The sequence below is a fragment of the Phalacrocorax carbo genome, chromosome 1 (genome assembly GCF_963921805.1).
Source record: "Phalacrocorax carbo chromosome 1, bPhaCar2.1, whole genome shotgun sequence".
Lineage (NCBI taxonomy): Eukaryota > Metazoa > Chordata > Aves > Suliformes > Phalacrocoracidae > Phalacrocorax > Phalacrocorax carbo.
This window is the reverse complement of record NC_087513.1, coordinates 203,425,783-203,442,864: the sequence shown is the minus strand read 5'-3', so window position 1 is coordinate 203,442,864 and position 17,082 is coordinate 203,425,783. Positions and strand designations below refer to the sequence as shown.

Sequence of the window (17,082 nt, the reverse complement as noted above, 5' to 3'; positions counted from 1 at the left end):
ACTCTAACCACTTAACAAAAAACCACATCCGCAACTGACCTTGCCATGCATAATCCTTTTATAAAAAGCCCGGTAGTTAGTGGGGGACTTGCTTTCAATTTCCCCCTTTGCTCACTGAAATAAAAATTTTCATTTCCCAACTCTTAAGCAGGTGTCTATATAGGTGTCCATACTGGTTTAAAGACCTACTACTGATGTCAATCTGCTTCACAGCAAAGAATTTAGGATTCAATAGACGAAAGAGGGCAAAGAGTGGATTAACAGAGTATGAATATACTCCATCCTGGAATCTTCTTCTAGCTGAAATAATGTGGAATTCCTTTCTTCATAATAATATAATTCAAAGTGAAAACAATAAGGAATGATTGCATCCAAAGTCATCCAAGAGCCTGGCAGCCAGGGCTGCAAGGAGAGAAAGGTGGTTTGACTCACTGCAGGCACTGGAGATGATCAACATTACTCTTGTACCCTGGCTGATTGCTTTACCTTGTCTACATACTCAGTGATGGGGTTTGTGATTATAGCAGGTACTACTAATTCCTTCATCTTTGTGAAGCTAGTCTTTAATTCCTTTGCCTTAATTACATGTGATGAAAAAAGGGGTTGAGCAAAGATGTTTTGTTCAAAAAGAATGCAAAACCAGAAAATGTTCATTCCTAAGTCAAACCTAGTACTTTTTTTACAGTGTATTTTGCTTTGGTGAACAGATTCACAAACTTCTGGTATTCTTCCACTCCACTGTCTGCTGGTTTTAAGCATGTAATCTTACAGTCTTCTGTCAGGTTTTTTTGTTAAGTGGGCCAAAAAAACCTAGTTTCTCTAGAAGGGAAGCAGCGTTTTCAGATCACCATATAGCTTATACTGCTTTCCTTCTCTTCAACAAACCACTTCCAATGTTTGCAACATCTTTGACTGACTCTTTCCTTCTCTTGTATCCTGTTCTCAAAATCTTCCTGCCTTTTGCTGTGAAGCTGCAACACCATTGTCTTTTTCCTTCCAAAATCACTTCTCCAGACAGCAACCTGAGCACATTGTTTTTACAATGTCTACAAAACGGAACAATTAAACATAGCTATCTTGTTTTCATTAATTTCTGGTCAAAGCTAAAAGTTACAATCCTGTTTTTCAATCTTTTTAATTTCTGTGCCTGCTCCGACATTTCCAACAAGAAAAAAAAAACCACAACAGAAAACCAAAATGAAGCAAAATTAAGTCCTATTTCATAGAAACGATCATGAACTGCAAATTCAGGATTACTATTTCATATTTTCAGTTGGTTTGTTTAGATTGCTTACCACTGCAACATCTTGAAAGACATAAAGCCTTTGAGTCTAAATACAGAAACTGATAACAGTAAAAATTTTCCACAGCTAATACCTTTCAGGAAATGCTGGCTTCTACAAGTCAGTATTTCCAGTTCTTTTTATGGCACTGTGTCACAATTTCTCCTTGGTCACCATTTTTAATTAATTAACTACATCACTGGTATAAATACGTAAAATGATGGAACTGTCAGCTTTTTTGTTAGTAAGGTGTCTATCATAAATATAGACCATAGGATATGAACACAAAACCTACTTTAAAAGCACTCTAATTAATTTCAGGGGTCTATGTCATTAAAGTACCATTTGCTGTTATTATCCCTGAGTGTTGCATTCTTCTACTAACATAAGAAGCATTATATTTGTATTTCAGTCATACCATCATTCTGATTTGAGTGAAAGTATTACAGCTCATTGTCACGATTAATTTTTTAATATATATTTTCCTCTTACTCTTTGACTTGTCCTACAACTGGACTGGTGGGATAGGGTCACTCACTCATTCCAAGAGTAATAAAGGTAGAAAAACCAGAAACATGAGTAGCAGAAAAAGGCAATGTGCAAAAAACCGAGATATTGCTGCCTGTTGATCAACATACCCAATGGACAATGAACTGCTAAAAAAAACATAAAGAAGGGATTAATTTCACTAACTAGATTCTAAATTGTGGACATCCAGCAAAACACGTAGCATACACTCCCTTCTTGGGTATGAGAAAAAAACAGGGACTTTAGGATGCAACTTGTCTTGAGTAAATGTCTAAATTTTGGTACTTTAATAGCCTACTGCATGTTTAAAGTAATTGGCCAAAATATGGATGTCCACATTGTAAACGCCTACAGCTTGGTGCAACAAATCCCACATAAAATGTTGTCTTTGAGGAAAAGGGAAGATGGTATCATAACAGTTGGACAAAAATAGGATATTATCCTCCTGGATCTCAATGCCTGCATGTAACTCTTTCTATGTTTTAACTAGAAAAGATTCCAGGTTGTTGATATGTGCTCAGATGTTAACTGACGTTAAGCAACAGCCACTTGTGAAAATGCAGGAGTTGTGACTAGGCATAACCAGGAAACCTCTGAAGTGGAGCCATATATCACTACACATAATGGCAGATTGTAACACACAAATGACCGTTTGTTAAGTCTTTCCATTCAGTAGTTTCTAAAGAACCACCTCTTATTAGTACACCACCAGCTCTGTGCCACAGATGCACAACTTAAGGAAACTGACACCATCAAACCTAAATCTGTTTTTAGCCGATTACAGTTTGAGTATAAATACTTACATTTTATATACTTATATTACATGATTTATAAGTATTTCAATACTTAAAATTAGTATTGTTTATATCTATATTATTTTATATATATTTTTATATGTATTACATTTATATATAATCCTTACAATAACGTAAGTATTTTATATGCTTATTTTATTCCTTTTAAATAGTACAGAAATGTGTTAGCTACTTTGGTGATAGGGGTGGAATCCACCTCACCAAATGTAGACAGTGTACATCCTCACCTGACACTCCTTTATAATCAGTGCCGAGAAACAGTTCGTGTTAAGAGTATTGTTATTGTCATCCCAAGTAGGCATCTAAAATATGTCAATTAATTACTTCCTAAAAGTTCCTGTTTCTCTCCATTCACTGTAAAGTGAACTTAAGATGAGCAGCTCAGGTTACTCGCATTGTGCAAATCTGAAGTTAGAACAGAGGAGTATCCAGCAACACCAAGCAGTCAGTTGCTGATGCTCTTTAAAGCCTGCAGTTTTACACTGCCTGAAATAGTTTCTATTCCACCTGAAAATATGTTTAACATAATATTCAATAGGGATTCTAAAATACTACATAAAGTTAAGCCAAATATTTTAGTAATTCACATTTCTGCAGCTGATTATGGTCTGAGCCACATCTACCAGGAAACCAGTAATAAGTCACAACAGAGGGCAGTAGGACGCCCAGCATTGGCACAACAGCCAAAGCACCAAAACGAATGCAATCTTAGCTCACTCAGTTATTGTGCCTCATGTGAATCAATTAATCAAATTCATGTTTGTCAAATAGCTGAACAACAAATGCGTTTGAAGTCAGAAGTATGATGAAGATATACAATTATGTATCAGTACAGTTTTCCTTCTTTCCCTTTTTATGATGCAAATTCTTTGTTCTCACAGAAGTTACATTTCCCACTTGAATTTGAGGACCTCATGGAAGTAACTTTGTACATTTGAATTTGGAAATACTCTTAGTTTACTGTACATTAACACATTTTGGTCATGAGCAAAATGAAAGAACTTTAATAATATTAAATGTCATATTAAGTAAAAAGCATTTTCATCTCTGAACTTGCTGTATGTATGCTTTATATGTTTGCATGTTTTCTACTTCATGAAACTTTCATCACCATCGGGTTTACAATACACACTGCACCAAATTCTGATCCCAAGATCCAGCCTGGAAAGTTGGATTAAAAATTGGAAATTCCTGCAGAGTTATGAGAACAAGGAACTTTTTACACCTGCTTTATCAATTTCACAGCCGAAAGGCTCTTGATAGTACTGCACTTCAGTCTGTTTTCAAAGAGGATTTTCTGTTAGGGGTTGGCGTTTTTTAAATATTTGGCACACTGTGCCATTTCAGATTTTTAATCTATGGAAAAGCACAACTGTTCAGTCCAGCAATTTTCCTTATGCACAGTATTTCACTACTTACATAGTAAATCACACTCATCACAAAATTGCCTGTACATAATATCACAGAATCACAGAATGGTAGGGGTTGGAAAGGACCTCTAGAGATCATCTTGTCCAGCCCCACTGCTTGAGCAGGGACACCCAGAGCAGGGGGCACAGGAATGCATCCAGGTGGGGTTTGAATGTCTCCAGGGAAGGAGACTCCACAGCCTCCCTGGGCAGCCTGTTCCACTGCTCTGGCACCCTCACAGGAAAGGAGTTGTTTCTCATGTTTCAGTGGAACTTCCTGTGTTCCAACTTGTGCCCATTGCCCCTTGTCCTGTCATGGGGCACTATTGAAAAGAGCCTAGTCCCATCATCCTGACACCCTCCCTTTAGGTATTTATAGGTATTGATGAAATCCCCCCATCAGTCTTCTCTTCTCCAGGCTGAACAAACCCAAGTCTCTCAGCCCTTCCTCATAAGGTTGATGCTCCACTCCCCTGATCATCTTTGTAGCTCTCCGCTGGACTTGCTCAAGAAGTTCCCTGTCTGTCTTAAACTGGGGTGCCCAAAACTGGACACAATACTCCAGATGAGGCCTCACTAGGGTGGAGTAGATGGGGACGACAACCTTTCTTGACCTGCTGGCCACGCTCCTTTTAATGCAGCCCATGAATCAGAAAGTTTCACTGAAGTCATGTGTCAGCCTTCTTACTGTGTAGACATAGCTTGTCTTTAATTGCTCCACTTTCCTCCACAAGTACCTCCCCACAGACAGTGAAAACTCTTGTGGAAACCCTACTTTCTGTCAGGCTGAGTTTGTCTAATTCAGGTCTCAGAGAGAAGAAAAATTCACACTTTGTTAGGTGTTAGTTCCTACATATGGTTGAGCTTGCTCCCTGATGCTATTATCTGTACAGTACTGTTACTCTGAACTTAAAACACATATTAAAACTAGATTAATCTGCTGTATAATCATTATATCCATCTTGTAATAGCATCCCAGGTATTTAAACAAACCAAGAGTTAGCTTCTGACCCATCTGCTGTAATATGATGTATTTATGTTGGCCTCAAACTCTTCAGGTTGAGGCAACTACTTTTCATTGCATGTCAATAATATAAACAAAGTACAAAGGAAGGGAAATGCTTTATATAAATGTACAACAAAAATTAGAAGTGGGGCTTTATCTAGGAAACACAACACTTGATTTTTTTTCAGGATTTAGGTAATTTTAATTTTTTATGAGTAGAACTACTGCAAAGGAGATGCTTTGAACAAAAAGGCAAGAATTCAGACCACCAAGAAACCAGGAGTTAGCAACAGTGTAACTCCAGAATTCCAAAACCCCCACACTGGGTTCCCATTCAGGACAGAAATTTTACCGTGGTGTTACACAAGCATTTTGATCATGGTTGCCCTGCCTGGTTTTACATGAAGGTACCTTTATAGATGTCATTAATGACCGTTTTACAATTCAGCGCTAAGAAAGTAAGAGTTTATTTGCTAATCTTCATTCTCCCAAAACCCCTTTAGAAATATTATACCTAACTTTTGCTACCATGAACTAGATATATTGGTAGCATTTTAAAAATGCCTGACCATCAACAGCTAATTACTTTGCAAATATAGTAATTCTACGTATTTGAAAGAATTTTAAATGTTATTTCTGAAATTTTTTTGACTGGTAACTCCAAACTGCCCATCACTCTCACTCACAGACAGGAACAGCACTACCCCATCAGCACACTGAATCCAATTTTGTCTTTTCCAATATCTTAACTGAATACAAGTAAGAGTAATTTTTGTTATTTTCATTATACACAAAGGAGATCTTTAAAGCATTTTTAAAAAGCCTTGTAATTTGTTTGTACAATAATGTAAATACAGTGTAAACTGTAAATCAGTTCTTTGTAAGGGATGAATGGAAAACGTACAACCTCTACATGCAAACGTTTCTTTAAAAAAAAAAAAATCAGTATTTTTGTCCCTTAGCTACATTTTCTCCTCCCTACTTCCAGCACCAACTTTTTCATATCTGCTATACCAGACTTCCCCCAAAAAAGGACTTGCATATTTGGTTGACCTACTTCAGGATTCTGCTTATAGTAATTATGCTTAGTGTATTACCACCATTCTTTTCTTTACATGTATAGAATCATAGAATCGTTTAGGTTGAAAAAGACCTTTAAGATCATCGAGTCCAACCACTACCCCAGCACTGCCAAGTCCACCACTAAACCATGTCCCTAAGCGCCACCTCTATGTGTCTTTTAAATCCCCCCAGGGATGATGACTCAACCACTTCCCTGGGCAGCCTGTTCCAGTGCCCGACAGCCCTTCTGGTGAAGAACTTTTTCTTGATATCCAATATAAACCTGAATATAGGCACATATTGGGATCCAAGAGCCCAAAAGACAGAAAATACCTACCAAAGCGTATATATTTAAGAATTCACTGCCAACAAACATTCTAAAATAATTTAACTGTAAATCTACACTTCCACCTTGGTGATCCCTGTACAGTTCTGACCCCCTGTTAAGCTGTATGTGTACCTGCTAGTTATATTCAAACATATGATTAATTCATACTTAGTATAGAAACGTCTCTAGGTTCGCTGCTGCAGTTTTAAACGATTGTTCAGTTTAGTCTGAGTATTTTAAATACTGGTATTATTTCAAGAAGATTAAGAGATTGAAAATGGTGTTTCCTGGATAATGTAATGGTCCATTTTATCCCAAATGATGCATTTAACTAATACAGTATTTTCCACACAATAGAGGAGAGTAAAATAAATGGTGTATGAATAGGACAATTTCTGTGAAAAAAACATACATAGGCTGTTAGATTTGAAACAGCCAACATATCTGAGACTACAGAAATAACTAAAATAGAAAACAGATGTTTTCCAACAAATGTAACACCACTATATTGTGTACCTTGTTATCTACACACTTGAAAACCTTGTAACATATGAAAAAGACCTCAAAATATAGAAAAGCCCAGAAGTAGCAAAAGCCATCTATTTCCAATCATGTTTTAATTTCTCATAGTGATCAGTACTTTATGAACAGTATATGAAAAGTAGAGTTCTGATTGTGAATTCACACTCACAAAGTTTTAACATCTGCATGAATTATTATTAAAGGAAACCCACATGTCTGTAGCAGTACTAAAAATTTAAAAAGGTGAATAATGCATTCGCACTCAAAGAAATGATGGGCAGGAAGACATTTTACAGAACAAAAACATCTCAAGTGTATACAATTCCCAGTGTGAATTTTTAAACGCTTTTCTATTGCATTTACAATTAAATATTCTGTTTCTTCTTACAGAAGAGTAATTTGGCATATTTATTTCTGATAAGAAATAAACAAAAAAGTACTTCAAGTCTAAACGAAATCAAGTATCTATCCATAAATGGGATTATTTCAATGCTAGTAATTACATCCTATGCTTCTATTAAAATAAAAAGTCGATCTCTCTAACGAACTCTCTTTAGACTTGCACTTTCTACACAAAGACAGGTAACTGTATTTGTTCATCTTGCTCATGCCCACACTGCTCATACCTGTCGTTCTTCCTCATTAGACTCAATAACCTGTATTTTTTCTTATTATAGCCAGGTAGCCTGAGGTAATTGTCCATTCTATGAATATTCTTACTAAAAAACCCAAACACACTTCCTTGTCATACCGCTTGATCAAATAATCAGTGAAAACAACCTTAAGATAGTCCTACTACCAATTTCTACTACTTCTTAACACTCCTCATTAAAATATTTATGCTGAACAGTAGTAAGATATGTTTTTAAGAAGGTTCACCTACTGCACAAACACAACTGGATACTAGTTTAAGAAAGACATGAAATTCAAAAGTCATAAAATCAAATTAAAATAAAAAATTACAATATTACTGTATAGGTGAAAAGTGAATAATAAAACTTATTTTAAAATATGGCACTCATAAATTATACTACACTCATTCCTAAAGCTTTTTAAAAAAGTATATGGCTGATTTAGCAAAATAACCAAAGCAAAAATGTGAAGCCAAACAAAGAGACCAGTTAACACAGTCAGTGAAACTTAAATATATTCTTCTAAGTGACTTAAGAGACAAGTGTTCTCCTTGCAACATAGCACACATTTCTAATGGCTTTCTTATTTTTTCCATTAAACGTTTTAGAGAAAATGAGGCACTAGCTTAAAAGTTCATCTAGCCCACCTAGTCCCATGTTATCACTTTGCAAGTACCCAGGATGTTTAAGGAAGAACAGCACACTATAACAAAAAATCTAAGTACATTATTTTGCTAAGCTTTTAATTTTCCAGTATGTCCCTTCTCATCTGAAGAGCAATAAACCCTATAAAGCTGCATAAACTATGTATCACAAGAAAATACGTGATGCAATTTTTTATTTTAAGGAATCCTATACTTCGTAACAATCATTATTTTAAGTATAAGGAGCAGGAATTTGAATACCTGAGTTCTGACAGAATCAGATAAAAATCAGAAAAGGAGACAAAACTTAAAATGTAGGATTAGTTTCACCTCTTCATCAGTTGAACTATATCAAGCAATCTGCTCATGGATTCATATGCAGAATCCCATTGGGTATTTATGTACAAGGCATGTAATATAATGCAAAAAGAAAAAATAAACACAGGCATTGCTACTCATTTATTAAATGTGTAGCTCGACTTTGTAATTTAATGGCTATCTTGAACAAAAGTCAAATCCATTTATTATTATGTCTTGAAATAGTTCAGTGAAACTTGAAATACTTCCATAAATCTCAGGAAGACAAATTCTGCATCTTACAAGCAAGAAAAATTCCATGACTTCAAAAACAAAATGAAGCCAAAATAAATTCTTATCTGCCTATCATTAGTTCATACCCAAAAAATCTTTCTTTGAATTGCATTTACACTTTTTTAAACCAATTGTGTAATGCACAAGATTTTTATTAAATTCTGCCTACTCAAACTGATTAACAGTAAATAATAAATAGCTAATAATGAAAGTAAAACAAATAATACTAGCAAAATCAATTAAGAATTTAGTTAGTATCCACTGTAATGTTTAAACAGAGTTGCCAAAGCAAAAAACATTACTACAGTTATAACGGTTTTAAACATCAGCAATAAATAAAATATATGTCCTTAGCAGTGCCTAAAAAGATATATTTCAGACAATTAGGAACAATGGCAGCATATAGTACCTTCCATTGCCCTTTTAAAGAAGACTTTACAGCTTCCACAGGTAAGTACTCCATAGTGGCAACCAGAAGCCTCATCACCACAGATGAGACAGATCTTCTGGGGTAGTGATTCAAAACCATACTGAGAACTTTGGCTGGTTTCTGTATCTGGCCTTCAAAAGAAAAAAGAATTAAGAGAAATTAAATATCCAGTTTTACAACAATTACCTACTTACCTGTGTTAATTGGTTTATGTAAAAACTTTTTTTAAATTTGTAATCAAGCTACCAAAGGGTAAGAAAAAAAAGTATGACTGCCTTTCTGCTTAAGGGTTTGTCTCTACTAGGGTAAAAGGCACATTTGTAACATCTGCCTAGTCATTAAACAGAAGAGGAGCGGGCAAAAACCTTAAGAGCAGTTCAATCTGTTTTAGCTAAAACAAGGTATAATCTAGGAACTCTGTTAAAATGCTCGTCTTTCCTCAGATCCACAACTCTTGTGAGTGAAGTCCTACTGACTGACACTTTTTTCCTGTACATAGAATGGTACAGAGACAAACAGAAGTCAATCGAATTTCAGAGATCCCCTTCACATGGGAAATAACTAAGGTTCATCTCAGCTAGAAAAATCTATCTTATTTGTTGCTTCCCATTCAGAGGCAGCATTTTAACAAATAACTATGATGGGCACATCGAGGAAAGTGTAAAGTACTTCCGAATTTCTCTCCAAGAAAAGAAACAGACCACCCTACTTAATCATTATGTTTGCAATAATCAAGGGTTTCCGTTGAATCTGTAGCACTGTATGTAGGTATTTTTGCATACATTTCTAGGTAATGTACCACATCTTGGCACCCCAGTAAGCCAGTTCATTCTAACAAATCAATATGCAAGTGTTTCGTTTTTCTTTTCTGTGAGAAATTAACTGCGGTGTTTTTTTTCCAAATCGGGGATAATATTTCGGAGAATCTTTAGGTATTTACGAATACTGTCTCGCTGTCAGTGAGGACAGCCTGGGGAAGGCTCTGCTCCCCCGCTCTGGAGCCGGTCACTCGCTCAGCCATCAGATGGCACCGACCCCCCACCGCCATAAAACCCTCACTTCTCCCAGGGAGTTATCGTGCCAACAAGATCCGAGAGGTGCCGCCGCGAAGTTCGCGTCGTGCTGGTCTCGCACAGCCCGGGGACGCCCGGGGGTGCACACACGGCACCGAAAAAGGGACGCGGCGGCAGTTCCTGCCTGAAAACTCAAACGGGGCTTCGACGAGTCAAACCTGCCTCTGCCTCGGCACCGCCCAAGAGCCCCTCGGGGTGCCGCCCCTCACCCCGCGGCCCAGCCGCCCTCCCGCCCCTTAGCGAGGCACCGCACCGAAGGGTCCGCCGCCCTCCCTTACCGAGCGTAGCCGAGGTAGGGCGGGCACAGCTGCGGCAAGCCCTCCTTCAGCACCGCCGCCGGGAAGCCCAGGGGCTGGTGCCCGTTGAGAGGCAGGGGCGGGTAGAGGCCCGGCGGCGCGGCCGAGGTGGAAGGCAAGCTGTCGGGCGCCGGCCCGTAGGCTCCGGCCAGAAGGGCGGGCTCCGTCTTGTAGAGGACGCACTCCAGCGCGGGCTCCTGCCCGGCCCGCAGGGGCTGCGGGTAGTCGGCGCAGCCCGCCGCGGGGGTGGCCCTGCTGCCCGGGTAAGGGGTGGGGAGGCCGAGACCCTCCTCCTTGATCTTCAGAGCGGGCTGGAGGTCGCCGTAGGCGAAGTGCCCCTCCTTGCCGTCCGCCGGCGGGCAGACGTAGCCCGCCAGGTCCGGGGCGGGGGGCGAGGAGCGCGGCGCCGCGCCGCCGCCGCCCCCTTCGTACTCCGCCACGTCCAGCAGCTGCCGCGTGCGCGAGGCCAGGTAGGCCGAGTTGAGCGGCAGCAGCGGGACGTGCAGGTACTCCTGCCCCGGCGCCCCCGGCCGGCCCCCGCCGGGCAGCGGCGCCAGCCCGGGGGCCTCGCCCTTGGGGGCCGCGGCGGGACCCTCCGCGCCGCCCCCCGCGCCCACTGGCCGCGGCTTCGGGGCGGCGGTCAGGACGTCGCTGGCCGGCCAGAGCGGGGAGGGCCGCGGCGGGGGCTGCGAAGGGCCGGGCGCCCCCGGGGCGGCTTCGCCCGCCTTCTGCGAGGGGCCGCGGCTCATCGGGGCGCCGGGCGCCTCCGCGGCCTCCGCCCCGAAGAAGGACCAGGGCGCGGCGGCCACGGCGGAGCTGGCATGAGCCGCGGGCGCCAGGAGCGTGTCCAGGACGGTGTCCAGGGGGTCCTTGACCGAGAGGGAGCCGCTCCCCGGCCGGTACGGGAGGGCGCTCCGGTCCTCCTCCTCCCCCGGCGGCTGCTGTTGCTGCTGCCGCGGCTCTTCGTCCTCCTCTTCTTCCTCCTCGTCCTCCTCCTCCTCGTCGCTGCTCCTGGGGAAGAGCAGCCCGTCCAGGGAGATGTCGACGGCCTCCGCTTCCCTGCGGAAGGGGTCTCGGCCGGGCTGGCCCTGCAGCAGGACCGCCCCGTCTCTGGCAGGCGGCGGCGCTCTGGGCTCCTTGGCCTTCACCTCGGTCATGCTGGCCCGGGGCAGGGCTGGACTCCGGTGGGTCCCCGGCCCGTGGGCGGGGGGCGGGGGGGGCGGGCTGCGGGCGGCTCCTCACATCCTGGATGTGCCGGCTGAGGCGGCAGCGCGGGTCCCGCTTACATGGCGCTTCGTGGGGGCGGCTCAGCCCCGGCCCCCGCCAGCCGGAGGGGGTGAAACGGAGCCGTGGGCGGTGCAGCCTAGACGGGAGGGGGAAACGATCGGAGCGTGAGCGGGAGGAGCGGCGGGGCGGGAGAGCGCGGTCCCCGGCGGCGGGCGGGCTGCCGGTCGCTGCCCCCCGGCTCCGCGCTCCGCTCTCCCTTCGACTGCTGCCGCCGTCGCCGCTCGGCCCGGGCGGGCTGGCCGCCGGCTCCCCGCCCCCTCGCCCGCCCCTCCCGGCCCGTCCCTCCCCGCCGCCAGCCCGCGCCCCTACCGAGGGGCTGCGCTGCCGGGCGGGGCGCGGACCGCGCTCGCCACCCCGCTCTGCCTCTGCGGGGCAGCCGGTCCCGGGCAACGCGGCTTCCCAACGCCTTTTCCACCGGCCCCTCCTCCGCTCCGCCTGTCCCACTCCGACCCTCCCATTGCTCGCCGTGCCCGCATCCCTCGCCCGACGCCTCCGTCTCACCGCGCCTCAGGCCTGCGCTTTTTGGCCTCTCCCCACCACCTTGCGTTGTCCCTTCCTTCTCATGTCTTCCCCCGTCTCTTGGGCAGGTGCCCCGTCCTCACGCTTCGCCATCCTGAGAAGTGCAATTCCAGGCTGGGCACAGGCTGCAAGCAGGTTGGGTAGGTCGCTGTTTCGGAGAGCAGAGAGCAAGACAAGCTTCACTTACTTGCAATGACTACAGTATAGCCTGCCTTTTGTCTGTTTTTCACCGTCCCCTTCAGACATTCGTTGTAATTTCAGGATTAAGCTCTGGCCCAGTTTCTATCCTGATACAACATCCATTTTCCAGTAGCAAAGAAACCAAGGCATTGTAAAGTGCTTCATATTACATTCAGAGACCTCAAAGTATCCTCTACACCAGAGAAAGCACAAAGTTTCTGCTGCAAAATGTTTGGGAAACGGGGCTTTCTTTGCCTGTAATATTTTCCTTTACTTTGTCATCATGAATAAGACCACATTTAAAATGGACCTGGTTTACAGGGGCTGGCTGGCTAACCTGCATGTAACAAGTTAAAATCCAGCCCAGGTTAGTTCTGACCAAGAATAATTGCTGCCTGGCATTTTGTGTAAAATTCAGGCTTTGTGGCAGAACCTGTTCAGCTCAATAAGACAACTACTAATTGGAAAAAAAACCCCAACCCTTAATATAATTAGCATTATGTAGTAGACTCAGAAAAGAAACTTGTGTTGAAAGATACAAAGAATAAACAGCGTAGGAGTAGTCTTCATGGCTTTGAGTAGAATCAGTGTATTTTTGATTCATAGAGAAATGTGCGCTGTTACGCTTGTTCATGCTAAGTATAGCATGCTTTCAGAAAAAAGACATCTTCACCATGAAATGCTTGCTTTTGTTATTTTACTTTCAAAATATTTTCAAACTGAAAAGGACAGCTTCTTGGGAAGAAAAACATGACTCTGAAATTATTTCAGTGTTCTGAAAGCTAACATCAGAAATCGTACAGAGCGAGTTTACAGAAGCAGTGGCTTCCAGAAATTTTATTCAATGTGGTGTGTACTTTCTACGTTATCGTTGGCAAAATACTGCTGGCTGATAGACTGCTTTGGGAGCCTGCCTTTCATTCCTTTCAGAAGTAGGAGAAAATATTTTTTCATTTAAAAAAAAAAAATTATGGCGTTGTGATTATACCTAAAATTTTTGAAGTTGGATGTCATGTAGGCACCTCTATATACATTCAGGAGGTTCAACAGAATGATACACATCAAAGTATACTTGTTATGTACAGGAATATTTCTTGAACAGCGGTCTCTCACACTGTTGATATTGCAGGGGAAAGAACTGTTTGACCAGCAAGTACCAAGAACTGAAGACGTCTTTGTAAAACCTGTCAGTGGAACCAGTGTTAAAAGGACGCTCTCAAAAGGCGCTATCCAGGTCTGTTATGACATGACATTAAAACAAATAATTTGAAGTGCTTCTCTGGCCACCGAGCTCCTGTTTTTCGTGCTACAGTATTTCTCCCTTCTCCCAAGCCTTCCTTTTCTCAGAAGAGACAGAAGTTCATCTCCAGCACTGCTCATCTCCATGCTCGTTTTGGTTTTCCCCTGATGTTTGCATGCTTAGTCAGCTACTTGTCATGTCTGTTTATTGCCACTGCCTTGCTTTCTCATTTCCACTTCCTGAAATGCACACGGCGTTCACAGCCTGCTTCTTTACAGAAGTGTGCTCCAAAGACTTGTTTCCTTACAGTGACTTGCCTCCTTAGTGCTGCCTGAGGGCTAGGAGAGGTACAGAGCCACAGATGGCAGGAATAGGGGGGTCCTGAAAGGAAAGCAGCACTGAGTAGTTTCCACAAGACCAACTCGCTGCTGCTAATGAGTTGTCTGCTAAAATTCTACACTTACAAAGCCATGTGACCATAAGTACCTGTAAATTCACCAGAAATATAAAAGTTTACTACTTGCATTATTTCTCTAAATGTTAGCAATTAACTATTGTGCAGGTTTTCTGTTATGCTTCCTAATTTCATTTTTATGACCTGCCAAATATACTCAGTCCTTTAATGGTAATGGTAATTATGCCGAATTGTCATTGTTTAAGGAAAACATTTTGGGTTCTTTATCTTTAGGACATTTATTGCACTTTGATTTACATTGGATTCATATGAATTCTATGAACTTTCACGGGAAACTTTTGCTATTTTCTTCATATTATTCTGTCAATAGCCTTCATGTCCCATCCCTGGAAGTGTTCAAGGACAGGTTGGATGGAGCTTTGACCAGCCTGATCTACTGAAAAGTGTCCCTGCTCATGGCAGGGGGGTTGGACTAGACAATCCCTAAAGGTCCCTGTGGTGGTTTAGCCGACAGCTCAGCCCCACACAGCCGCTCGCTCACTCCCCCACCGGTAGATGGGGGAGAGAATCAGAAGGGTAACACTCGTGGGTTGGGATAAGAACAGTTTAATAATTAAAATTAAAAGAAACAACAATAGAAATGCAATGTAAAGGAGAACAACGAGAGGCGCAAAGCCCCGGGGGAGGGGGGGAACAAACCGCCAAAACAAACCACCCGCGCCGCAGCCGCTCGCCGCCCGCCGACCCACCGCCGCGCTGCTCCCGAGCTGCAACTGCCCCCCCCTAATGTACCGGTCACGGTGTCACGTGGTCTGGAATGAACCTGCCATTGGCCAGTGGGGGTCAGCCGCCCCCACCATGGCCCCACCCCTCCCAGCCCCCCCCACCACGCGGCAGAGCACGGGAAGCTGGAAAGGTAGCCAACCCCCACAGTGAGGAGAATTAACCCCTTCTCAGCCAAAACCAGCACATTCTCCACCCCTTATTCCATACCATTTACACCAGGTCCCATATGATGCAATACAACCGTACCAACCACCACCCCTCCCCTTCCCATCCTTTAACATAACACACAGACATCATTCCCTTAGTTCATGGACCTTCCCTGTAAAATGTCCATTAAAATGTCCATTGAGTTCACCCAGTCCAGGACTCTGGGCTCCATCTGTTGTATCAGTCTTTCCGGGTGGGAGAGATGGTGTGTGGCGTTGGGTTGCTGCACACCGAGTCAGTCATCATTCCATCACTGCCGCACGGCTTGTTTCATAGTTTATCTTCCATGGGTTGGGAGGCTCGTACTCTGATATCATTGATACAACACAGAGGTGACACACAATATTATATAGCAGTTCACATTGTGCCATTCAGTTCATCGACTGTTTTCACCCAAAATCAAATCCCCTTGAGGCACACATCGGCTTTCTCCATCCTCCCGCATCACCCACCAAGTGTACCCAGGTCCTCGAGCAAAAGCAATCCCACGAATGGTTTTGCCTTTGCCCAAGGCAGGAATAACCCAGACCATCTTCCCCAGCATATTTTTTACGTGCACTACAGGGACTCTATCCCCTTCCACAGTATGTAGGATTTCTGACTGGGCAGGGCGAGCTCGGCTGGCAGATCCCCTCGTGTTGACTAACCACGTGGCTTTTGCTAAATGTGTATCCCAGTGCTTGAATGTCCCACCCCCCATTGCTCTCAGTGTAGTTTTTAACAGTCCATTGTACTGTTCAATTTTCCCAGAGGCTGGTGCGTGATAGGGGATGTGATACACCCACTCAATGCCGCGCTCTTTGGCCCAGGTGTCTATGAGGCTATTTCGGAAATGAGTCCCGTTGTCTGACTCAATTCTCTCTGGGGTGCCATGTCGCCACAGGACTTGTTTCTCAAGGCCCAGGATAGTGTTCCGGGCAGTGGCAGGGGGACGGGATATGTTTCCAGCCAGCTGGTGGTTGTTTCTACCATTGTAAGCACATGGCGCTTGCCTTGGTGGGTCTGTGGGAGTGTGATATGGTCAATCTGCCAGGCCTCCCCATATTTATATTTCAGCCATCGTCCCCCATACCACAGAGGCATTACCCGCTTCGCTTGCTTGATTGCAGCGCACATTTCACATTCGTGGATAACCTGTGCAATAACATCTATGGTCAAGTCTACCCCTCGATCACAAGCCCACCTGTATGTTGCATCTCTCCATTGATGGCCTGAGGTGTCACGGGCTCACCGACCTAGAAATAGTTCACCCTTATGTTGCCAGTCCAGATCCACCTCAGCCACTTCAATCTTGGCAGCCTGATCCACCTGCTGGTTGTTCTGATGTTCTTCAGTGGCCCGACTCTTGGGGACATGAGCATCCATATGCCGTACCTTCACAACCAGGTTCTCTACCCAGGCAGCAATATCTTGCCACAATGTGACGGCCCAGATGGGTTTGCCTCTGCGCTGCCAGTTGCTTTGCTTCCACTGCTGCAGCCAGCCCCACAGGGCATTTGCCACCATCCAGGAGTCAGTATAGAGATAGAGCACTGGCCACTTTTCCCGTTCAGCAATGTCTAAGGCCAGCTGGATGGCCTTTACCTCTGCAAACTGGCTCGATTCACCTTCTCCTTCAGAAGTTTCTGCTACTTGTCATGTAGGACTCCATACAGCAGCCTTCCATCTCCGATGCTTTCCCACAAGGCGACAGGACCCATGAGTGAACAGGACATACGGCTTTTCATCTTCTGGCAGTTTATTATAGAGTGGGGCTTCTTCAGCACGTGTCACCTTCTCCTCTGGTGATAATCCAAAATCTTTGCCTTCTGGCCAGTCCATAATCAATT

General features: G+C 43.9%; 1 protein-coding gene across 5 annotated transcripts in view; it reads right to left on the bottom strand.

Moving 5' to 3' along the window:
* PGR (progesterone receptor) overlaps window positions 1-12,307 on the bottom strand; it is a 42,451-nt gene extending 30,144 nt beyond the window's left edge. For 2 of the 5 annotated variants that reach the window (XM_064441318.1, XM_064441319.1), the window contains exons 1-2: window positions 10,602-12,150; window positions 9,230-9,381 (exon numbers count right to left, since the gene is read on the bottom strand). In XM_064441318.1, coding sequence (XP_064297388.1) covers window positions 9,230-9,381; window positions 10,602-11,776 — 1,327 coding nt within the window. In that variant the 5' untranslated portion in view covers window positions 11,777-12,150. Of the gene's footprint in view, window positions 1-9,229; window positions 9,382-10,601; window positions 12,152-12,215 lie in introns of those variants that run through there. The other 3 variants (XM_064441317.1, XM_064441321.1, XM_064441320.1) reach the window with 3 other exon arrangements.
* Between the last annotated feature and the right edge of the window lie 4,775 nt (window positions 12,308-17,082).